Below are 25,825 nucleotides of genomic sequence, written 5' to 3' on the forward strand. Positions count from 1 at the left end.
TGATCTTGGCACATCCTGGCTGTCAGCGCTCCTTGTGGAGAAATATGTCATTGGCACTGGATGGTGACCTGTGCCGCTCTGCTCTGCCGCAGCCTACGTCCTCCAGGTGAAGGTGGAGATGGAGCTGGAGATCCAGCAGTATGAGAAGGCCAAGGCGGTTCGGGAAGATCACCTGGAGAGGCTGACGCAGATCTGTCAGGAGCAGGCGGTGAGTCACGCACCTTTCACACCTATAGGTGATTTGGGAACTGTGGAGGGAAACCAGAGTGCCTGCAGGAAACCCCACGATGACGCAGGGAAAACATGCAAACTCCAGACACAGAGACCAGGCAGAGACTCGATCCCTGGTCCCAGAGGGGGAGGCGACAGGACTAACCACTGTGCCACCCCTAGTAAGATATCTAATAATTATATAGCATATTTTATATATATTTATTAGATATAGACTTTAGATACTTTATCACTCATTTACGTAACTCTTATATTCACTAAAACAGGATGACAACTTAGCAGTCACAGGTTGTAATTCTATGTTCTGCCAGCAGAGGCCAGTAAAACATCATTTAAGTCTCCCCATGCGCTACCAGGCCTATTTTGTAGCACTTTGAAATTTGCGTTATATGTTATATAATTATAGGTCAACTTGGAAATGACATTTCCCATGTAGTGCAATTAGATAACACACTCAAGGGTGTTTAATCGGAGAGATACCGATATTTTGCATGTGAGGCACATGGTGTGCGATATGTAAAAATACAAGCCATAAAACATTAAATGTTGAGCTCTGCCTACTTCTGATGAGTATTATATGTGGATTATACTGTTTATGTGCAACTTCACCCCCCCAGATGTTTCAAAAGCTAAATAAATAGCTAGTGAGTAGAGTCAGAAGATCATAGGTAGCTAGCCAGTTGGCAGAACATGCTGTTTCAGCACCTCTCGAATAAAGAAAGGATTTATTTAATATTTAGTGTAGTGACTGTTTGTATCCAACAGGGGGCCCCATGCAAATGCATAGTTTGAGTGGTAGTAAAATATATAGTTAATATAGAGTCTCTGACACATTGTAAGTCATTCGTGAGTAAATGGAATGGCCCTGTCCCTTTGGATGTTGATGTCAGGGCTGGGAGTGGGGCGTGGGGGTGGGAGCCTCTGACCGTGTCCCCTCCACTCGCACCCCGGCCAGTTCGAGATCCGGCAGCTGCGGGCCCACCTGGCGCAGCAGGACCTGGACCTGGCGGCGGAGCGCGAGGCGGCCATGCAGATCCGCCACGTCTGGCACAAGCAGAGCAGTAGCTTCCAGGTGGTGGAGGGGCTGACCCCCGGGGAGTCTGACGACGAGGGTCACGGCAACATCCGGGAGGCCCGGCCCCCCACAGGTAGCACCGCCGCCTGCCCCCTCCCCTTCCTGGGTGTCCCCAGGCAAAATCAGACCAGGATAAATCAACCTTCACATCAGCAAACAGCCAGTTGACGGTTTTTTGGACCAAGAATTTGACCTCATAATAAATACATTAGAATTATTATATGTGACGTGAGAGTAAGAGCTAGTCACCATTCATTTATAATTTATTATATATTTCTTAATATATCATGAAGTAAATGGTTGATCAAATTCAAGGTTTAACAGGAACTGCCTGAAATCTCTGGACAGGGCTAAGCTGGGACATGTGGTCTGTCAGCTGGGACATGTGGTCACAGAAGACAAAAAGTTACAAATGGTGTGACATCAGATCAGTGTGGGGCAGAAGCCGCACCCCGTGTAGCCGCCAGATTCGCCCCTGGGCATCCCCCCCCCCCCCCCCCATTAGCACACGGTGGCTCCTGGCTGCAGCCATCGGGATCAATAGAAGCTAAAAAGCTTTTAGGGTCTCATGGAGACAGAAGCCCATGCCCCCCCCCCCCCCCCACGCCGCGGTGGCCAGGGCTATTTCAGGTACAGAGTGCTCTGTGCTTTGGGCCGTGTTCGGCGGGGGGGGCGCTCGCCAGCCAACATCTGTTCCTTTCACCTGGAAACCACAGCAGGCCATGCAGAGCAGTCACACGACCGCCCCCAGGGGATTGTGGGAAATCTGGCTTGCAGAAACAAGTGCGGTGTTTTCCAAAACACTGTGCTGAAAAAGGGCACTTAGGACGGGGTAAGCCGCTGGTCAGGCGGAGCTGGGGGATTTGGGCGGTTCTCTCCTGTCTCAAAGACCCCTCCTCTTACTGAAGATGATGGAAAAATCCCATGACACACCAGTGTGAAATAACAGGTCTCTCAAAATGTATATCTGCACGCATCCAGGGGATACAATCCCTTCACATTATAGATCGCTGCAGACCTGTTAGCCATGGGTTAAAACATTCATCAGGTCATACAGCTCTGAGACCCTAACTTATCCATCCATTGGGGGTCTATGCGTGACCCCCATTTCCGAAATTAACGATCCTTCTTGGGGTGTTTTGGAGGGACACAGTCCCAGCGTACAAAGTTTATAAGGATCAAAGATAACCCTATATATATAGAAAAGAGATTCATTTATGTATTTCTAATCAATCCAGTGATATTTAAAAAAAATACTATGCCTAATACTGTAAAATGAGTTGATTTGAACTCAGTGTTTACAAATTTGACTACGTTTCCAAGTGCTCCACTGTCCGTCGCAGTGCTTTCTGTTTGACAGTGAGAAAATTAGGCTGCGCCGTGCGAGAACTCGCACAAGCACTTGGAGGGTTATTCTGTGAAGCAGCACCAGCGATACGCAAACGCCTGCGCAGGAGAGAGCCGCCATATCCGGAAACTTTTAAAAGGCTTGTTTTTTGGTTCATGCGTTATTAATTATGGGACGATCATCCTGTCTATGCTTGCGCATGGGGGGTGGGGGGCTTCTTCCACAGCACAAGACCCCGATAAAAATTTAAAGCAGGAAAAATAAATGAGATTACACAAAATGGATGGATAAAATATCATGGCAAAATAAGACTAAAAATAAAGAGCAAAGATATCCATCCATCCAACTTCTGTACCCGCTTGCCCCATTCAGAGTTGCAGGGCAGGGAATAACCCAGGATGGGACACTGACCCATTGCAGTGCTCACACACACACACACACATACACACACACACACCATTCAGTAACTCCAGTTCACCTTAGCATGTTTCTGGACTGGGGAGGAACCAGAGAACCCAGAGTAGAGGGCCTAGAGGTATGAGGCAGCAGTGCTACTCGCTGTGCCACCACAGCCTGGATATCGTTAAGCTGTAAAGCAAAGATATGCAATGAGACTGTGGGTCGTTTTAGAGCCCATAGAGTTAAGTGACGTGTGGTCTTTAGGATTCCCCACCCAGCATGCAGACACAGATTGTGAGCATAAAAGGATGTATTTCTGTTATCCAGAAGCCAGTAGGACAGAGACCCTGAGGAAGTGACCCTGAAAGTTAAACACTCATTCTGCATCGTCCTGCATGGGTGTGACCAGGAAAGCTTAATAGCCGCACATACTCAGGGACCGGGACACCAGCGGTTTGTTTGTACATGATGCCTGTTCAGGTGTCACAAATTAAATCTGCCTCTTTTCTCAGAAGCTGTGAGTCGGGATGATATGAACAACTACATCCGGCAGTACTACAGCGAGCCCAGCAGCGGTGAGTGTACAGTAACGCCCCCTGTCTGTCAGTAATGACCGGCAGCTTCCCTTACTCTGCCTGTACTGTGACCAATGAGTATTTTTTTCTGCAAGCACATTCCCAAGATGCCCCTAATGTTGTACTCTCTGCTGATTTGAATTGTAGTTTTATTAGGTTCTTGCTCTGTCCGGTAGATGTTGTGTATCTCCTACTCTAACACTGCTCACACTTGACCCTGGGTATTCACTGGAAGCTCAGCCTAGCTGCACTTATGCCAAGTCGACTCCTCGACGGCCGTATGCTATTTGTCTCATTTTAACCCCCCCCCCCCCCCCCTGCAGATGTGGACATCCCCGAGGCTGGTGCCCACATCATCACCACCACAGCCATCGACGTCCACCTCCCCAATAACCCGCGCCACCTGTCGTCGGGGCTGCTCAGCGTGGACCCGCAGCACACGGGTGCCTCCGCCAGCGACGCCTCCTCTACTGTGTGCCGCTCCTCCTGCAGCATCTCCACGGCGAACCCCTGCTCCAGCAGCCAGACGCTGGCCTCCACCACCGACTGCATCACCCAGGAGGCCTCGGTGGACGGCGGCCCGCCAGAGAGGACAGCCCCCTCCCCGTTCTCCAGCCCCTTCCCCCTGGGGCGGCAACGCTACGACCCCAGTGCCGTGGTCCAGGAGTTACTCTCCTCACTCTCCGAGGACTCCTGCCTGGCCCAGAAGGGCCTGGATCCACTGAACCTCAAACTGCCGAGCCCCGCCGGCTCGGCCGAAACCAGCCCAGAACTGGAGCACCGGGTCAACATCTACAACAAGAGGAACCAGGAGGGCCTCAGCACCTTCCAGACCAAGCCCGTCATCCACCTGCAGGCCAGGAAGGCCTCACTGGAGGAGAAGTACAGGTTCCTGGGGCCCGTCAATGCCCCGCTCAGCCAGCTGCCCGACGCCTAAGGTTGGTGGGCGGGTAGGAGTGGGGCACCAGCGCCACCTCCTGGCGGGAAGCTGCAGACATTTCAGGCCAAATCGCACAACTGTCAGAGGAGAAGATGACAGGATGGGGCATTTTAGGAACCAGCACTGAGCAATCATCAGGAATTTCCAATGTGAACCAGTCCCAACACAGAAGCTAATATATAGAAATATATGTATTAGCATTAAGTATGTAATACCAGCAGGGGGCGATGCTGAGGCTTTGAAATAAGCGTAATTGGCAGTGTTAATTATGACTGCACTTTCACGTGGGATAGTGGGGCAGGTCTGATGATGGGTGGGGACTGGCTTTTATCTTTGTATGAAATATAATAAAATGTATAGTCCTCTCTGATCTGGCTACTGCAGGGTATATTTGATTGGATGAGTTGTATTCACTGTAAATTTCTTACCTTGGTCTTTCTACGTTACAAATATTGACATTTGTATTCACAGAGAGGGTAACCGCATTCAGGTCCGAACCTTAAACCAGACAGGCAGGCGGTTGAGGTTAAAAAAGAAAAAGCTAAACATTTCTCAAATTTTATAGGACAAGTACTGTAAAGGGAATGATGCAGTGGAATGGATGCTCATAGCATGAACCTTTAAGACGACTTGCTTTTACGTCCGGCAAACGAACCCTGTGCACTTTCATGTTTACAGACCTTTTATATTCCCAATATGGGGGGATCAAGTGCAAGACTGCAGTTGTTGTCAATTGATAAAAATAAAAGTTTGTTAAATAAAGGTAAATTGTAATTGTGTGCTAAATCCTTTACAGACTGCTTGCAGTCCTCACGCTGAGACAGGTAAGAGTAATTGTTGACTATGAAAAGCTGATCGCCATGGTTATGTTCTCAGATGAGTCTGTTTGATCTGTATTATATTCTATGTAACAAACTTATGAAACCACACTTTGATTTCACTGCAAATTTGAAAGCGCAGTGGTAGGCTGAATCAGTAGCCTGCTTATTGCAGGACAGGAGTATTTTTTCTCTCATTGCATATCTTTATTTTAGGGTCGGCAGTGGGTCTCCATATCGCTCACAGTGTGTGATTTTTGTTTGTTTATGTGTGTGCAGTGACGCTTCCAGCTTTTACGGCACCCAAATCGAAGCCCACCTTCAGCTGCCCCCCCTCCGCCAACAATAAAAAGGACCATTCAGCACTAACTGTCAGTTTTATTGACATTTGTAACAATACAATTAAATAATGATAAAATTTAAAACTATATAAATATAACAATTAATACAAAATAAGATTCATGAATATAAAACTAAAGTAACAAAGACAAATAGAAACAAACTGCAGTATATAATAAAAACTAAAAAAGAGAATCAAGTTATTACACTGTTACTGGCTAACAAACACACATGTTATGCTACCCTGTTTCATTACATGCATAATATCATACTCATAAAGAGATCAAATATCTACGTTCCTTTATCCCTTTATCTCTTCCATGTCTCTCTTCTTCTTGCTTCCTCTCTTTTCTAAAATGGGCACCTGGGCTTAGACCTTTCTGTTTTCATTTGTGATAATTTGGCACTCGGGTATGAATGCATCCCCCACCCCCCCATCACTGTCAACCGAAAGTCAAAACTAAACAAAGTCACCTTGGTGGCATGCAGACTGGCATGCAGACATTATTCTTAGCAATTTCACATAGACCAATAGACCAGAAAAAATAATGCAATGATACAGTATGTCTGTGAAACTATCTATTCATAGTATTATGAGGAATTGTGTTTTATTTGATAGCAGTTTGTATGTGACTGATTTTACTAATTGCAGAGGTGCGCTGTTAGATAGATTCCCCTGCTGCTCCTACCTTGGTACTTCCAGTGGGGGTGCCCTGAGGTTAATAAACCCCTGCCCCCCTCCCCATCTCGTGCTTCTCATTGGTAGTCAGCCTAAGCTCACAAACTAGAATCAGGGCATCCATTCCAACAAGGTTAAATGTCAGCATTGCCTTTTTTTAATGCAGGTGCCCCGTGTCGTGTGTGTCCTGTGATGGACTGGCATCCCGTCCAGGGTGAAGCCCACCTCCTGCCCTCTGCCTCATGGGCCAGGCTGCAGGTTCCCCCTCATCCTGAACAGCAGTGTTTTCCAATCCGGTACACAGGGACCCACAATAGCTCCATGTTTGTATTCCCTCCAAGTCACTGAGGATTGATTGGGAAACACTGCTGTAGAGGATAAAAGGGTCACATAATCTTCATGCATCTTAAAGAAAAAGTGATGTGTCTACAGTCGGGATGTTTGCATCCATGAATTTAAATGATATTCACCAAAAGAAGTCTGTTTATCCAACTCACAGCAAATAACATGTATAAGAAATGAGCATTATTTTACAAATAAACCACACGGTAATCACATTTACATGCCACACTCTGTCGGTGAAAATGTGACTAAAAAGTGATCAAAAACCTGCAACCACGAGCACCTTAAAAGATCAGAAATTACCTCACAAGACAGAACATGACCTGAATTTAATATGAATTCTTTTATGTATCTATGCACATTTATAATTTTTAAGATGTGTGAGCGCACATCAAAACAATTCAGATGTTACCAAAGTCCAGTATTAAAGCTAGAATTTGTTGTTTGTTAAATTACTCGTATGAACTTCACTGTTTTTCAGTATTGTCAGTAGAGTACAAAACACAAAGCACTGATTCGACTCCTGTCTTCAAGGATGAATTAGACCTGTGAGCTGGTTTTAGGCTTAAAGTCTTCATGCGAAAATACCCACTGGATGGCTGCATAACCCGATGTCCTTCTTGATGTATCCCACCTGATATGCTAATTGCGTACTTTCACCTTCGAATCAAGTACTCTCAGCCATGCGGCTCACACATGAAAAAGGTGCAAAGGCAGCGTTATTTGCTGTGACATAATTACTACGTTTTTGAAAGTGTCACCTGCAAGCCAACCGCATGTAATCTGATGACTTCCAGGTGACCGTTCTACAGCTGCTGCTGGTTAATGCCAGTCATGCTTAGAGTTCACTGAAGCGACGGGACTATCTCACACGTGGCAGTGCAATGTGGACACTGCCTACACGCTGCAACAGTGCTTCCCAATCCGTTCCTCAGTCCGTGTTTCTGTTCCCTCCGAGCTCCCTGCCAGACAGTCCACATTTTTGCTACCAAGAGCTGAGAGGAAGCAAAAACATGGACTGTCTGCGGGTCCCTGAGGACCGGATTGGGAAACACTGCTCTACAACACAATCAAGCCAGCGGTGAGGAGAGCATCCTGACTGGCTGCTGGAATCAGCTGATCATGTCAACTCCAGGTGGACAGTAACAGAAGATACTCCTGGTTCACATCCTGTGCACTTGTTAACTATCAGTTACTGCACCGGTTGGAGGAGCAGCCGTCCCGACCTGCGCACACTCCAGGCTCAATTCCTGACCGGCTGATTGAGGGCCTCAATTATTAAACAGATCTGCATATCCATTATGTGGAACAAAACCTCATACAAAATTGATTGGGCACTGTAATTGTTTTGTCTATTGGTTATTGAAATGCCTGTGCTTTTTGGGCAAAGGTTTATAGCCCTGGGCCTGTGTGAAATGTGCCCAGCACATTTGGCCCACTGCCCACAGTGGCAAACACAAGGTAAGTGGGCACCCGGGCAACATATCACCCCCCAGTGATGAAAAATCTCAGTAGGCAAGTTATAACTGAGATGCCATTAAAAAGCAGTGATAAATCACAAATGCGGACAGGAGACTCTGTCTTTAAAAGTTCAATAGAGGAACGTTCCTTTAAATCAAAGTCAAATGCAAAAATGTTTTTCTATTTTTAATTGTGCCTTCAGTTAATGTATGGGCACTTCTTTTGGATACTTCATTTCTAAATATAAGTACAGCGTTACTTATCTCAATTATTCCAGCCCTCTAACATATGCTGTGGCTTGTGGGATACTGCATTTTAGCTAATGGTATTACAAGAATGCATTGTTCAAATGATGCGCATTTCAATACACCTATTTCAAAGCAAATCACCAAAATTCAAAATGCAAATCCCATTATCTACCTAAACATACTGGTAGACAGGTTTTTATCTGGTGGACAATCTCTAAGCAAAACATTTTATTTAATTACTTTCATTTGAATATTTCACACAATATCTAAGAAAAGTTTTCTTATGTGATGGTGTTTTTTTATATTCATTAAATATTTATAACAGGGAATATATATATATATATATATATATATATATATATATATGAACTTTCAAATTGCACAGTCATTCAAGGGCAGGAGACAGGAACTGCACAGAAAATAAGTTTAAAAGCAGCAATTCGTAACAAAAATAGCTAAACTAACTTATAAGGAAGCTTCCACATCATGAATGAATTCTATCATTCTATAATGGCAGTTTTGAGGATAACTTTTACGATACACTCAGACTTATGATTCCACGTGACACTGGGTTGATGAAAATGACCATCAGCCACATAAATAAGCAATAGAATGCCCTGCCAAAAGGTAAGCGTCACAATTATAACCATAAAAATATGTCCTGCATAATATATCCCAGGCACATCCAGACCACAGCACTCATTGTAGATTCTCTGAAGCAAAAATGCAAATAAATTATAGATAGATTCCTGAAAAGCTTCTCAGGTTCCCATTTAATTCAGACATTCCTGAGAGCACATCATCCACTCAGGAGGCTGTTGCCATGGTTACAAAAGAGTTTTGTTTTTTTCTTCAGCTGTCACGTTTTCATAAAAGAGGTTCTTTCAGGTTCTACACACCCTTCTTCACAGTCCTTATAAAAGTGGGTCACTCAGCTGAGAGAGCAGGGAGAGAAATTAATGTCAGTCTTATCTGCAAAGGCGCAAAACTCACCCACGTACCACATGAGAAATTCCCACACTAGTCAAATCACGATACCATAACGGATAACGCAGTGAGACCATTCTCCATCAACCATCTTCTAACCTCATGGGGCCTGGTCGGGCACAGCCTGAAGAAGGTACGTGGGTCCCCCCTCCAATGGGCTCACCACCTGTGGGCAGTGGCCTTGGCGGTACGACCCTTGGCTGCAGAAGCTAGCTATAGGGACGTAGAATGTCACCTCTCTGGCAGGGAAGGCGCCTGATCTGGTGCGCGAGGTTGTGAGGTTCCAACTAGATATAGTAGGGTTCACCTCGACGCACGACTTGGGCTCTGGAACCAGTCTCCTTGAAGGGGGTTGGGCCCTCTTCCATTCTGGAGTTGCTCACGGGGAGGGGCATTTAGCAGGGGTGGGCATACTTATTGCCCCCTGGCTGGGCGCCTGTACATTGGGGTTTACCGCAGTGGACGAGAGGGTCGCCTCCCTTCGCCTTCGGGTGGGGGGACGGGTCCTGACTGTTGTTTGCGCTTATGCACCAAACGGCAGTTCAGAATACCCACCCTTCTTGGAGTCCTTGGAAGGGGGGTTGGAGAGCGCTCCTCCTGGGGACTCTTTTGTTCTGCTGGGGGACTTCAATGACAGTGAGACCTGGAGGGGCGTGATTGGGAGGAACGGCCCCCCCGATCTGAACTCGAGTGGTGTTTTGTTATTGGACTTCTGTACTTATCATGGATTGTCCATAATGAACACCATGTTCAAACAAGGGTGTCCATATGTGCACTTGGCGTCAAGCTGAAGAAGGAGTCCTATCAGGCCTTTTTGGCCTGTAGGACTTAAGAGGCAGCTGATGAGCACCAGCGGGCCAAGCAGAACGCGGCTTCAGCGGTCGCTGAGGCAAAAACTCAGGTGTGGGAGGAGTTTGGTGAGGCCATGGAGAACGACTTCTGGACGGCTTTGAGGAGATTCTGGTCCACCATCCGGCGGCTCAGGGCAAGAAAGTGGTGCAGCATCAACACTGTTTATGGTGGGGATGGGGTGCTGCTGACCTCAGCTCGGGACGTTGTGGGTCGGTGGAAGGAATATTTCGAAGACCTCTTCAATCCCACCAACACGCCTTCCAATGAAGAAGCAGAGTATGGGGACTTGGGGGTGGACTTCCCTGTCTCTGGGGCAGAGGTTGCTGAGGTGGTTAAAATGCTCCTCGGTGGCCGGGCCCCGGGGGTGAATGAGATCCGCCCGGAGTCCCTCAGGGCTCTGGATGTTGCAGGGCTGTCCTGGTTGACATGCATCTGTGGCATCGCATGGACATCGGGTGCAGTGCCTCTGAACTGGCAGACCGGGGTATTGGTCCCCCTCTTCAAGAAGGGGGACTGGAGGGTGTGTTCCAACTATAGGGGGATCACACTCCTCAGCCTCCCAGGTAAGGTCTTTTTGGGGCTCCTGAAGAGGAGGGTCCCTCGTATTGCTGAACCTCGGATTCAGGAGGAGCAGTGTGGTTTTCGCCCTGGCCGTAGAACAGCGGACCAGCTCTATACTCTCGGCAGGGTCCTGGAGGGTGCGTGGGAGTTTGCCCAACAAGTCTACGTGTGCTTTGTGGACTTGGAGAAGGCATTCGACCACGTCCCTCGGGGAATCCTGTGGGGAGTGCTCTGGGTGTATGGGGTGCTGGGCTACCTTATAAGGGCTGTTCAGTCCCTGTACGACCGGTGTCAGAGTTTGGTCCACATTGCCGGCAGTAAGTCGGACCAGGGCTGCCCTTTGTCACCGATTCTGTTCATAACTTTTGTGGACAGAATTTCTAGGCACAGCCAGGGTGTTGAGGATGTCTGGTTTGGTGACCTCAGGATTAGGTCTTTGCTTATTGCAGATGATGTGGTTCTGTTGGCTTCATCGGACCGTGACCTTCGGCTCTCACTGGAGCAGTTCGCAGCTGAGTGTGAAGCGGCTGGGATGAAAATCAGCACCTCCAAATCCGAGAACATGGTCCTAAGCCGGAAAAGGGTGAAGTGCTCTCTCCGGGTCGGGGAGAGGGTCCTTCCCCAAGTGGAGGAGTTTAAGTATATCAGGGTCTTGTTCACGAGTGAGGGAAGGATGGAGCAGGAGATCGACAGGCGGATCGGTGCGGCGTCAGCAGTGATGCAGGCGCTGCATCGGTCTGTCGTGGTGAAGAAGGAGCTGAGCCAAAAAGCAAAGCTCTCGATTTACCAGTCGATCTATGTTCCTACCCTCACGTATGGTCATGAGCTGTGGGTGGTGACCAAAAGAACGAGGTTGCGAATACAAGCAGCCAAAATGGGTTTCCTCTGCAGGGTGGCTGGGCTCTCCCTTAGAGGTAGGGTGAGGAGCTTGGTCATTCGGGAGGCACTCAGAGTAGAGCCGCTGCTCCTCCGCATCGAGAGGAGCCAGATGAGGTGGCTCAGGCATCTGATCAGGGGCCTCCTGGATGCCCCCCTGTTGAGGTGTTTCAGGCATGTCCCACTGGGAGGAGGCCCCGGGGAAGGCCAAAGCTAGTGAGCCATACATCACATTCAGGGAGGGCAACGTTGACCAATCTCTACAGCTAGATACACTCTGGAATGTTATCATGCCTGGATTCATGTGATTTCTGCAGTTAACATGGGCTTAGATGCGATAGAATATCGAATAGAATATTCTCTACATTACGCTAGACGTTACGCTAATGATGATTTAGTCCTGGCCAGAAATATTTGTGCATGAGTTATTATAAAAGAGACGCGGAGGCAAAGATTAAATTACCCTCTACCTAACCACTGTGAAGTTTCCAGAAATAAACCAAGAGCTGCACTTTTATACATCCAAGAGCTTTCAATGTCAAGGAAAGAAGCCTGTTAATTTATTAAGCCAACTACAAGGAGTCTATTATCATTCATACAAATTAAAGTGCCTATATATAGCTAAGAGTTTCTGCTATTACCTTTCCAGCTGAGGTATCTAAATATGAAGCTGGCGCGTATATGCCGTGGCACACAGATCCAAGAACAGATCCTGAGATCTGTAGGATCTGCTCAGTGCATTCTTAAATCAGCCACGCATAGCGTGCATTTTCTATGAAAATACCCTACTGTTGAACTCCTACGCACCACCAGATGGAATAGGGACGCTGTTCTGCCCAAACTCTTTAAATACAGTGGTACCTCAGTTCTCAAACTCATTAGAACTCGAATTTCTTAAAAGTCGAACCAACCAGTTTGGAAAAAAAAATACCTAGAACTCGATCTGAATCTCAGAAGTCAAACCGTGAACACCGACCTAAGATAACACTTGAGGAAATGAGTCACGTGGCACGTCTCTCAGCAGAAACAAAGGGTAATGCTTCAATCTCAGTCTCGCATTCGCTGTGATAGCATCCTGCATGTTTACACTACCTGAATACATATATTTAGACAGTAACAATACATTTAGACAATGATAGTGTCACGCCCGGCTCGTTCGATCCTCGTGTGTGCCACTCCCCCCTCGTTACCTCATGTTTATTCCGATTGTATTCACCTGTTGCCTGTTATGTTCAACTTGTCCTGTGTATTTAGTCTGCGTCTAAGTCAGTATTCCCCAGATCTGTCATTGATGTTCGTCGCTGTTAGCCCCATTCGTCTAAATAAACCCTTTGTTTTTAGATTCTGGTCTACCTGCCGTGTCATTCCCCGCTTCCTGCCTGCTCGCCGGATAGCGGTCAGGACAGATAGACAGTAACAGTAATTATTATTATATAATAAAATGTATTTAAAAATAAAAATTCTTATTAATTATTTTAATATTAATAATAAACCATTAATACATTTAATTATAATAATATTGTCCTGCCGAGTGGGGAAGGACCAGAGACAAAGGCGCAGACGTCAGGGTGTCGGTGAATACGGGTTTAATGACAGGTAAGGCAGGCAAAACGCAGACGGACAATACAATGACTGGACTGTGGAAACAAACTGAAACGCGGACTAAATACAGAGGACTAATGACAACAACCAGAAACAGCTAATCACACGGGGATTCCACACTGGGTTAAAGAGGGGGCGTGGCACACGGAAGGAGCGGATGGGGCAGGACACATTGTTTGGATACATTTATTTTCTTACTTTACAAATTTCTGTTTTGATAAATGTGCTTAGATGTGTTTAGTACAGTATATGCTCTTCTTATTTTATCCGGTTCATTTTGTGTTTAAATGCGAAAAAAAAAAAACATATTTATGTGTAATTTTTTGGGGTCGGGAACCAATTAATTGGTTTTCCATTATTTCTTATGGGGAAAATTCGATCAGAACTTCAACTTTTTAGGATTCGATCCGGAGTTCTGAACGGATTAAGTTCGAGTTCTGAGGTACCACTGTATTTCCCTGCATAAATCCACACTTTTCTAACTGTAGATATATGACCGCGGTTCGCGTCCACAGAGAATTGCGTGTCCTTTGCGGGCGGTCTGAGATTGGTCCTGATCGCGTTTACCGCCCTAATCTTTAAAGAGCTAATCCAAGCCCTGAGACTGAAGACTAACACCGACCAAATCTTCCCCATCAGCCCCGCCCCAGTAGCGAGACCCCGCGGACCCTCACCGGGCAGCCCCTGTAATTACTCTTAAGAAGACTGCTTGTGGTGTCTGCTAGACAGACGGCCCGGCAGCATTTCCATTTTCCCTCTTGGGAGAAGCACATCAATGGCTTTCAGCTAAATGCACTCACATATGAATATTTCAGTACGATTTAATGTTTCTGCAGTAACCCCAGAGGAGCAGAGCATCAATTTGTGAACACAGTTCTCCTAGAGTTAAAAGCCCGGCCGGATAATACAGTATGAAAGCCCTGTCAAGTCGGAAAGAAAAAAAAATCAGCCGCATATACCTCGGTCCCTAGCAGCATGCGGACACTTCTCCAAAGTTTTCCATTGCAAACTACTTCTAGGCAGGCAATCTCTTAAAAATGTATACATGCCCCAGGAGAAGCAAAGACCACCGGTTCGGCATCCCCGGACCAACCCACCCCCCCCTCCTCCGGCAGGACCTCGCAGCTGCGCCCGGAGCACCAGTCCATCTGTCGGTCTGTTAATAAATCACCCCCTAAGTGATGCTGTGAGCCCCGCACTGACACGCAGCGCCGTCCGTAAGGTGTCTCAGGCCAGCTCCTGAAAAACTGCACATCGTGGCTTAACGTACAGGCATGAGCTAAGCACGTTGCTCGGATTGCTGTCCACTGTACAGTTCTTTACATTTACAAACTATTTATTGGCTGTAGATACACTGGAATATTGTTACGAGTAGTGGGCTTCACATACAAGAGGAGAAGAAAATACATGATAAAGTTTCACGAAGTAGACAGATGAATACCTCATTGCAACAGATACATTGTAACATATTAGCATACAATCTAACAAATACTAATTACTGTGGTTACTTCAAAGTCTCATTTATCCGACTTTGCCCACAGATACAAAAAATTTTTTTGTATACATTATATTATCTACACATGTAGATGCTATGTAAGTCTGTTTTTTCATGGTGTATATAAATATTAATTATGGAAGTTATTTTTCTTTGATTGTTTTTTTTTTACTCAAAACTGCTTCCCACTATATTGAAAACACTCTGATTCTTATGAAGTAACGAAGCGACACCGAGTCGGTATTTCTGAATGTCGCAAATGTTCATTAACACGGACACGTTCTAGCATACTTGACTTGTATGGACTGAGAAAATGCTTCTTAGTGGAATAATTATAAGTTGTTAATTATTAAAACGCAGCAGACAACAGACAGTCACATCGGTTAAGACAATAATGCGTCGAGTTCATCCAGCAACCGCGCAGATGTATCCACAGACAGCAATTATTATGTGAATTCGGTATGATCTAATCAAATGAATTATATATCCACAGTATAGTTCTTCTTTCATATAATTATGGATAAAGGCTTATTTTCCTCTTCTTATAGTTTTCAAAGTCTTGTACAAAATTAAATGCTTCCAAAAACCTTAGATTACGAAGTTTCTAAACTTGAATATGAATCTAAACATATTTTAAAAATCATAGAAATACAGTGATAGCTGTGAGGGGATGTGAAGCCATCAAATAGTGCCTGTCTGTCACCTGAAAAGGTTAATGGAAAATAAACCTTTTTTAATCTTACTCGATTTCAAAGCTTGTTCGGTTTTGAAGTACAGTATGTATGTGGTGAAGTAGGCTAATCTTTATTTTGTTCCCATTGCTGTAGGGATGGGTTTATAGTTTATTACTGAGCGACGTCCTGTTTGTTTACGAAAGTGCATGACTGGCGGTCTCAGGTGTTACACAGTGAAGGCCAGCAAGAAAATTAAATCAGGACAAGCCAATAAAATCACCACGTTTATGTATCAAGACCTAGACAACGCACGGACCTTTGCCAGTTGAAACAGCATCAACTACGAGGTCCATATAAGAGCACGTGATCATTCATTAAAATATCACACGAATCACTTGTTTTATTTTGGTGCAGTGTATATAAATTTGTACTTGTATATTAAGCATTGTTATTACTATTACAGCCGACGAAGATAAGTAAGACGTGCAAACTCAAAAGTCACAAGAAAGTTTGCTACCTTGACGCGTTCTGTTAATGTTTGGTACATCCATCCATCCATTTCTATTCGATTAAACGCTTCTTGCGTTCCACCATAGTTTTTTTTTGGACATATAAAAAAGTTAAATATATGTTTCTGCTAAAGTAAAACTGGTGTGACATGGGAAAGTCCTATCTAATTACCATAGAGCAGCCCCTTCTACAGTGCGTGCTACCTTGAAGGAAAACCGGAGAAACTACGGCATGACTATTCCCGTTACTGGGCACGCGCACGCATAAACATCGCGCACGTTTTTCTAATTTTTCAGATTGGAATGCGATGAAATCGAATTGGCCCGATTAAGACCGGCAGCACAACGATGAATAATCCGTCAGTTTCCTTCCACAAATCAGAAAACAAAGCAGTCTTTACAGAAAGCTGGTCTGGTAAGCTTCAATATCACAATGTCTGAAAATAAAAACTATCGGAAAGCAATAGTAAGGCCGAAACAATACACGCGGGCGGAATCGCGGTTATGTAGGCCTATATGGATGGTTCAAGATGAATGACAGTACCGATAATAACATTATGGAGTGTGGAGCGCGAGAAAATCCAAATCGCCCAAACAAACGTTCGTGATGCGACATAAACTGAACAATTTGCAAAAATATGCAGCTGAAATACCTGTCAAGAAAGCTGATCCAGAATAAACCTTGAGCTCAGAGAATCTGAATAAATGAACAGATTCACGCAGAATTTTGTGCGGTCCACTTGGACGCATAATCTCTGTCACTGACCCTATGCTTGAAACAGTTACGAAAAAAGCCTTAGTGTACGTAGAAAGAGAATATTTGCAACAGAGATAAAAGGTCAAATGATGTCCAAAGTAAATCGATGGAACAATGAATAATAGCAATGATTTTAAAGATATCTGAAAGAGGATCCACTTGGTGACATTAACGGTGCTTCTATAGTAGAAAAGACTTCCAGCGCACTAAAGTAACACGTGGATTGTTGTTTCGATGTCATTCTTACGATTATAGAAACAACTAAGGAAATTTAGTAAGTTTAATCCAAAATAGCCTGCGTATATAGAGCAAAGCAAAAATTCAAAGTTAACTTTAAAAAACAAATCCAAAAACTGACTTCAAAAAGAGTTTCTTCAAAGATGATTACTGATAAAATAAGACGGCATCTACAATATAAACATGGATCATGCGAAGTGCACTCAGCTATTCGGGAACACCGAGACTAATATCCTGCTTTAGTCAATACAAGTTGGGTTGTAATACACAACATACGTGTAATGTATTGTAATTCAATTTAAATACCATTAGATCACCAAGGTGACAGCTCTATACACATGACAAATTGCAAAACATGCGACAACGGATAATAACAATGTCAATTCTTTTTAATATGTTAAAGAAATATATCAAACATGCGGCTAATCACTTTAAACACAGAAAAGTGAATTAGCTATATTAAAATATTCAATAGAGAAGATTTTTATGATATTTAAAACTTGCGTCACTTGTTCTGTGTTAGTAACAGACAGGAATTTCACATTCAAACAGACTGATATGAACTTGCCCAAAAGTACTGGAACAGTGCGAGTACAAAATAGATGCCGTATTACATTATTGTGAAATTGTGTTTTTATATGACATTCTATTTTGTTTCTGTAGTGTAACGAGGTAAACGAAAGTCCATCTTCCAAAAGTTTTTCCTGTAGTGTTTCCAGTCACCGGCCGTGTGACACCGCGTTCCCACGGAGCCTGGGCCTCCGTGCAGGCCTACTTACAACTGCGCAAGCAAATTTGCTCAAATGTCTGAGACAGGCGTCATGCCCTCGCGACCCTGTACAGAATAAGTGGGTGGAAGATGGAAGGATGAATGGATGGATGGACGGACGGACGGCTGGATGGATGGATGGATGGATGGGCTGCCGAGAATACTAAGTAAAAATCTTCACATTATATTTGATATGATGTTTTTGTTTGTTTTATCTTTCTTTACAAAAATGAATTTCTATTCATTTATAAGATGCCAACTTACACTACTTTAGTTGCACTTACAATTAGGTACAGAAACTAGACATTTATTTTAGGCATAGAAGAGTGCTGGCTAAGCTTCATAAATCGACAGTATTCAGAGGTTATGAACGTTTTGAACGTCATCTGTTAAATACTGAGAAAATATGCTAAAAAATGTTAGCGCCAGGTTATAATTCTTATAATGAAACTGTCCCTACTATTGGTTTTACAAATTCATTTAAAATCCTGCTCCACAAGATACATGAAATGCGTTTAAGTGAACTGAATTAAAATTACCGAAGAAGTAGTATAGTATTCTACATTTGCACCCAATTCTGGTTCGGACAAACACCCCTGGCTGCGGTCTGTCTGAAGCGGCTATGCTTATCTGGCAAGTGCAGCGCGGCTCACCAGGCGCTCCTTACGTGCTCACGTAGGCTATAGCATTGCGCTGAATTACGCTAGATCGGGTAGGTTTCATTAATCGCTTTAACTTATTAATGTGGTCTTATTGTCCTTGTCCTGTGCATTGAGTGATCGCCCTTTGACCGTGTAGAGAATAAACTAAAGTAGCATCGTCTTTCCAGTACAGCGGTGATTAACAACAGCAGCGGCAACATACTAAGATGGATGGAGTTTAAAATCCGGGAAAAAGGGGGAAGAGAGAGAGAGCGAGAGAGCGAAAGCACAGCAAGCTATATAAGCTATATAAGAATACGTTTGTAAGTAGTCAGAAGCTAAACACTCTAAACAGCTAAACCTATTTCATAAATATTTGATTTTATGTTATTGATTTTGTTATATGTATAGTAGTTGTTATCTGTGTGACTTCAATCGGATTTATTATACACTGTCTCTGCAAACCTTTCTCAACTATGTTTTGATATAAAGTTTTCATATACCCTACAAGTTTTAAAAATGTATTAAAATCACATTATGGTTAAACTTAACTTGATTGCGGCCTGAAATATGGACACCAGAACCACCCAAATGTTAAAGTGAAAATTAATACAGTTAAATATAGGCCTACTTGTGTTTTTGATAGCAAGTACGACTTGTGATTTTTATGTGATTTTTATGTGATTTGTTACATAAGCTATTTCCTACCACAATTGGCTAATAAGTAAACAGCGTCGTCAAAGATTAGGTTCAATGTTTTACTTATTATTTTAAATTCGTTTTAATTTCAGGATTTAGCTCGAACATTTAGTTCAACCTATGAATGAAAATCTGTATTACTTTTGTTTCATATAAACATAATCACCGAATTTGTTGTTGTAGCGTATCTATTAATAAATATATGGCCGTGAATAGACATACGCTACTACAACTTCTCAGAAAGATGTTATCTTTTATTGGTTTGCATTGGGAGTTTAAACGTATCCGGTGTTAAACCGTATAACACCAACGCATGTCATTTTAACGTTTAAATTTGCTGTCACGATTTACGAGTTATAGCGTGTCACTGTGTTTCCAGTCCATTCACGGATTTCGATAAATGTGACGAGAGCAAGTGAGATGGAAAAAACTTCAACGTTCCAATTAAACTGTGATCCGTGTAACACAATTCACAGCCTTCGAATAAAACAATTTCCTCGTACATTTATCGCCACTGATTTGCCGGTGTGATGGTGGGATTTCTTACGCTTCATCATCAAATAGTTTCCTTTTGGAAATACAAAATGAAAAGTGACTGAACAAAGCAATTCGAAACAAAAGTGGTTAGTATATGTAATTTATTTCCATGTGTTTAAACGTGAAAACATTTATTTGATTTACCAGGCCGTTTATAAAATTAATTGCACTTCGAGATATTTAATATCTATCCAGAAATGAGTCAACGTGACAAGTATAGGCTAGACAGACCGAAAAAAAAGAAAATGGGATCTAATGATTCAGACACGTTTCAGTCGGTATATTACTGTATTGTAGATTATTGACATGAAAACATGCCCATATATGATAGGGATATTAGAAATGAATACGGACCGTGTTAATCATTATGCTTACATTGTGATCAACGTTAAAAACAGGTCTGAAAAGGTTCGTCTTAAAATTATGTTTAGAAATTATTGACCTGCGTTCAAAATGTTGGATGCAGGAACATTCGCTGAAAAAAAATGCACGTTGCAATAGTAACATTAAAATGAGGTTTTTTGTTATTAGTAAGCCTATAGTTTTTTTTATTATTCGAATAAAAACTTATTCGAAGCAGCTTAATAAGCAAAAGATTTGCCTTCAGTAATAATGCTGAGATTTTTGACCGGAGCGGAGAAATATGGATATATATATTTCACCCAGCAGGGGGCGTTTTTTCCCAGAACGATGCCAGGGGTGCGATGGGTTCTGACATTCTTAGACTAATAATAATAATATGTGCCAGGAATCTTTGCAGCAAATACTAACGTCACCCATTGTTCACATAATTTCCAATGACATGTACATCAATACTACATGTTAACAAGTGTGATGCGTGTATATGTTTTTGAATTTTGAAAGTACAGATGTCATGTAGAAGCGAGAATGGGTATGCAGATTAAGTGTTTTGACTACTGTCGTATTATTATTATTATTATTTGGAAAGTATGAATCGAAAAATGTACTCCTTAAATAGTACAAACTTATTAGATTAATTTTCCTCTCCTCACCAATTACTTGGCAGGTCTACTGTTGCCCCCTATTGACCCGTCTGGGTCCAAGTGTGCGTGTGACGTCATGCCGCATGTGAGACATTGCAGGGTCTTACCCGTACTCCGCTCTGAGGATACAAGTTATGAGGCAGTAAGGGACTGGGCACGCGGCTTCCCTCTTCATTTCTGCATCTGTCGTTTTCTCCTTCATCCGTCCTGTATGGTGGATATTATTTTGAATTCTTCTTTCTTGGGTGATATGGGGGATCATTCCAAAAGTAAGTAAAATTGTACATTTTCATCTGTTTGTTATTTTTATTCCAACGAAGTTGCGTGCTGTTTTCAATGAGACACTGAGGATTCTGTGCACTAATTGTTTGAAATAAAATACTTAAAATGAAACTGCGGTGAAAATTTATATAATTTAATTATACGCCTTTGTGATATCAAAGGAATATGGCAGGTATATACGTTTTTATTGCCAATGCCAAAGACAAGGCAAACACAAATTTCTATTAGCAACATGCATAGAAATAAACTGCAAATTCTGTTGACCGTGAATGCTACATAAATACTCGTTAAAATTATTTTGTATTTTGGAGCTTTTGGAGGTTCAGCGGATATATTTTGCTTTCCAACAGAGAAGCCTGCAATCGCTATGTGTGTCGGCTGTGGGAGTCAGATACAGGACCAGTACATACTGAGAGTTTCGCCCGACCTGGAGTGGCACGCTGCGTGTTTGAAGTGTGCGGAATGCAATCAGTACTTGGATGAAACGTGCACTTGCTTTGTTCGAGACGGCAAAACATACTGTAAAAGAGATTATGCAAGGTAGATACACGCTCGTGTTTTTTTTCCACCAATGGAACTAGTCCAGTAACATCACATTTCTACATACGTGCATTTGGAACATACACATGGTAACTATTTTCTGATATATTCACATAATTTAACAAACCAGATGAGTCACTAGCCCGCCACATATTTCTCTTTTATTATTTTGGCTGATGTCCGCTATACAATAAAATGTATCGTTGTAGAGTTAAGATTTCTCATAGATACGCAACAAAGCATATGCGTCTTGTCTTGTCAAAACAATTTGACAAATATACTTCTCAACAATGTTTTATGTTAAACAGAATACAGATATTAAGGTTTCTAAGCCTGTAAAATACTAAACCAGACTATTTTATCTTATCCAGGTTGTTTGGCATCAAGTGCGCTAAATGTAACCTTGGCTTCAGCAGCAGCGATTTAGTCATGAGAGCCCGGGACAGCGTGTATCACATCGAGTGTTTCAGGTGCTCGGTGTGCAGCAGGCAGCTTCTGCCAGGCGACGAGTTCTCTTTGCGGGATGAAGAGCTTCTCTGCCGGGCGGATTATGGTTTATTGCTGGAGCGGAGCGCCGCCGGAAGCCCGATCAGCCCGGAGCACCTTCACTCCAACAGGTCACTTCACATGGCAGGTAGGGTCACCCGTTACTTACTATCGTTGTAATAGGCTGACATTTTTTTGCATTGACAGCGTTTTGAAATCATGAAAAAACAATGCCAACTGTTATTTTATATATGTTGCAGATTTATTTCAGAGCTCTTCAAACTAAACACTGGCCAGAAAATTATAATCTTTGTTTATAGCTTTTCTCCATGTCTGCTTTCAGTATAAGTTTTAGACCTATTTAAAATAGGCCTCTGTATTCGGACATACATGAGTAATGTTTAATAGATTATATAAATGTACAGATTCTATAATAAATGGATACTGTAATAGGCCTAAATATTGTTTATCGTGCTAATAATACATATTGTCGAAACGGACAGACCAATACGAATACGAATATTATCTTTGAGCTAAAGTGTGTAAAAACATTGATTTAAATGGCATTGTTTACACAATCGACACCAGAATTAAAAAAGAAATTCCCTCTAGAATGTTAATGTTTATTTAACTGAGATTATTACCTGACAAGTTAAATTCAGTTTTAACCAAAGGGTAAGCTGCCATATGCATTTTAAGTGCCATTAACGGGGTATTCACAAACACAACAACTGTTTTCTGTTATATATGCGGGCGGATTTATCCGACGCGCTGTTTCGCTAAGGGGTCACAGATAAAGGTACACAGCAGTGAAAAACGAGACGGATGGGAATGTCGTTTCGCTATAGCCTCAGCACGTGTCGTTTGGCTGTCATTGTGTTTGAATAGATCTTATGAGTTTGTTAAATATGTAATTCGGTGTAGCTGATTTGCTCAACATTTTATTCAGTGAGGTCTCTGGTGTTTTTCAAGAACAGTTCGTAAGACAATCTGAGTTTGCCGTTGCCATTTCAAATGCCATACTTCAGTCAATTATTTTTTTATTCAGTTGGTAACAAAATAATGCCAGTTATTCATATTTACTATAAAATTCGTTGCTTTCTTCGTCATTTGCATACAATGATAGCATAACAAAGAAAATATGCTTACATTCCACAGAGGCAATTTCATTAATATTATTTGAAAAGAAAAGTAATTAAAATAAAAATCAACATAAAATTGATATCACAGTTATGTGAAATACGCCAAATTCTTTTAAAAAATAAATTAGGAAAAGGGACTCTTTTAGCTAAACAATGCATCGATTACTGATATTTTATTAATATCGCTATACTTATTTTATTTAAACCTGTTGTTATTGGGCCTACTGCCGCTGCTATAACCACCAATAGTTCCTTGGATAGTACGATACAGTAGAGGTCACACAACGTGTTGTATTATGTAGAAATTATTCTAAACTCATTTTAAAACAAAACGCTGAACGTTTTAAATTGTGTTTTTTTTTTAGCAGATCCAGTATCGGTTAGACAAGCACCCCATCGAAATCACGTCCACAAGCAGTCGGAGAAAACCACTCGCGTACGGACGGTGCTGAATGAAAAGCAGCTCCACACCCTCCGGACGTGCTACAACGCGAACCCGAGACCCGACGCCCTGATGAAGGAGCAGCTAGTGGAAATGACGGGCCTGAGTCCGCGAGTCATACGGGTCTGGTTCCAGAATAAACGCTGTAAGGACAAGAAGAAGTCCATTCTGATGAAGCAGCTCCAGCAGCAGCAGCACTGTGACAAAACCGTAAGCGTTTTCCTAATTACCCCAAGCCTATCATTACTCAGTGTGCAATACCTGCTTGCAAGTAAATCTGTCATTCTATTTTTTTTCACAACGAATCTTATCGTTTGCATTCAAGGAAAATTACATTTAGCGCTTTTATTGTTCATTGTTAAATAATAGCCTACTTATCTGACGCGACCTACAGTAGAAGGGAAATTATACAGTTCATGCGTGTTCTCTAGGATGTTAACCTACGACCTTAACGTTGTTAGCGCCGTGCTGTTGATATAGGAAGGAAGGCTAAACTTAATAGGTCTATTTGTACAGGCATGTTATGACACAATTCTAAATTAAATTTCTCCCAGACGGTAAATGTTTTGTAAACTGCATGCAACTCTAACTGAGGTGTAAATTCTGGACTGGTGTATGATACAGCGTTATTATTGGACTGAACTTCTGCTTTTGGTGAAACTTCAGAAACTGGACGGCTCATCCTCAAAATAAACGCTAGGAGAATGGAAAAACATTTGGCGGATATTTTGATCACGTCTGATATTTTCATTTATTTTAGTCAGGCCGAGTGAGAGTATGCCTAATCGTTTAAGATATGGGACACGTTCGTTTTGAATTTTAAAAATATCGTAAAGTTATTTTTGAGCGATTCACAAGTTTACGATTACAAAGTAGACATACTATTACTGATCTACAATGCAATATGTTTCTGAAATGTAAAAATATTTGTAATATTTTCGTGTGTATTTATAAGTCATTTTTAAATATTTTACCAGAATCTGCAAGGCCTCACGGGTACGCCTCTTGTGGCAGGCAGTCCGGTTAGACATGACAACACGCTTCAAGGTAACCCGGTGGAGGTACAAACCTATCAGCCTCCTTGGAAAGCCTTAAGTGAATTTGCCTTGCAAAGTGACTTGGATCAACCCGCCTTCCAGCAACTGGTGAGTATTAACGCTCCACTTTACAACTAAGCTGCAGCATCGAAAGCTTTATCAAGCGAATATGTGGATTTTTATTTTTTCCCCTCCAGTTTTGAAATACGCAAACGCATTTTATAGCGCAAATCTATGACAGCATTCTATACTCACCCAGTCCAGTACGACTGTCCTCCTGTACTGAACACATCATTACCTTTCTAGACGTTTTGCTCTGGCATTTCGTTCATTTGGGCAGTTCGGATCCGCCATTTGGGCAGTTCGGATCATTCTGTTTACAACATTTTCGGCTGAATAAAAACTAAAACCTCTGTAAAACGCCGTTGCTTTAAGTTCAGTAGGCCTATTATTTAACGGCACGTATAACCCCAGTTCACATTCCATATTCTTTGCTTTTAAAGGACCGTTTCCATGTCACAGGTGTCTTTTTCAGAATCGGGCTCCCTGGGCAACTCCTCGGGCAGCGATGTGACGTCCCTGTCGTCGCAGTTACCGGACACTCCGAATAGTATGGTGCCCAGCCCCGTGGAGACGTGAAGCTAACCGAGATTGTCCCTGGCCAGCATGCTCCTGATGCCCTGCATGACGACAGACCAGCTCCCAGAGATCTTTTACAGAGGATTTGTCATGGAAGATGCACTGTTAGCGATCTCCCATAAGCGAACGCTATCTTCAATGAAGACCGCGCAAGTCATCATTGTGAGGATTTGGGTGGAGAAATAACTCAACATAATCGCATCGCCAGCTGCGTTTGCAACCCCAGAAGACATCATGAAGGATATACAAACCAGTCTTCCTAACGCTGACTCGGAGCCACTAACTCTATCCGTGCTGAGCGTTTTTCATTCATTGGTGATCGTTGTGTCTCATTTCTTACACATTTTTATATATTTCGCTATTGAGTCTCCAGATCCTCGTGTTTGTCTTAACGCGCATGATTTCCGAAGGTGATATAAAACATATTCTTGTTGTAAAATATTTTATCTTAATGGACGGAGGACATATTGTTTGTGCCTCTCGAACAAAAGTAAGTTATTGTTATTTATTGCGAGAACAACCGTTCATACAGAGATCAGAAACCGATGATAATAATAGTAATAATAATAATTATTATTAATAATAAACTGAATTACTGAGAA

At 42.8% G+C, this 25,825-nt stretch overlaps 2 protein-coding genes and 1 long non-coding RNA gene across 6 annotated transcripts in view; 2 read left to right on the forward strand and 1 right to left on the reverse strand.

The window, feature by feature from the left end:
- Positions 1 to 5,330, forward strand: part of LOC111847652 (transmembrane protein 266-like) — a 28,898-nt gene extending 23,568 nt beyond the window's left edge. Inside the window, exons 8-11 of one of the 2 annotated variants that reach the window (XM_072718175.1) lie at positions 93 to 208; positions 1,187 to 1,379; positions 3,569 to 3,628; positions 3,952 to 5,330. In XM_072718175.1, coding sequence (XP_072574276.1) covers positions 93 to 208; positions 1,187 to 1,379; positions 3,569 to 3,628; positions 3,952 to 4,565 — 983 coding nt within the window. In that variant the 3' untranslated portion in view covers positions 4,566 to 5,330. Of the gene's footprint in view, positions 1 to 92; positions 209 to 1,186; positions 1,380 to 3,565; positions 3,629 to 3,951 lie in introns of both variants that reach the window. The other variant, XM_072718174.1, reaches the window with a different exon arrangement.
- On the reverse strand, positions 122 to 25,109 carry LOC140593450 (uncharacterized). The gene is made up of 3 exons (XR_011993820.1): positions 24,840 to 25,109; positions 20,763 to 20,862; positions 122 to 248 (listed from the first exon to the last, which is right to left on the reverse strand). It is a non-coding gene; the product is annotated as an uncharacterized lncRNA (long non-coding RNA).
- LOC111846787 (insulin gene enhancer protein isl-2a) lies at positions 20,591 to 25,825 on the forward strand. Of its 3 annotated transcripts, none has more exons than XM_023817383.2 (6): positions 20,591 to 20,924; positions 21,288 to 21,477; positions 21,849 to 22,111; positions 23,471 to 23,757; positions 24,525 to 24,692; positions 25,120 to 25,825. In XM_023817383.2, the coding sequence occupies exons 1-6, from the start codon at positions 20,732 to 20,734 to the stop codon at positions 25,156 to 25,158; spliced, it is 1,140 nt and encodes a 379-aa protein (XP_023673151.1). In that variant the 5' UTR covers positions 20,591 to 20,731; the 3' UTR covers positions 25,159 to 25,825. The 3 variants fall into 3 exon arrangements, with proteins under 3 accessions (XP_023673151.1, XP_023673143.1, XP_023673134.1); XM_023817375.2 differs by having other exon boundaries at positions 20,609 to 20,924; positions 23,474 to 23,757; positions 25,107 to 25,825; XM_023817366.2 differs by having other exon boundaries at positions 20,610 to 20,924; positions 25,107 to 25,825.

The sequence above is a fragment of the Paramormyrops kingsleyae genome, chromosome 11 (assembly GCF_048594095.1).
Source record: "Paramormyrops kingsleyae isolate MSU_618 chromosome 11, PKINGS_0.4, whole genome shotgun sequence".
NCBI lineage: Eukaryota > Metazoa > Chordata > Actinopteri > Osteoglossiformes > Mormyridae > Paramormyrops > Paramormyrops kingsleyae.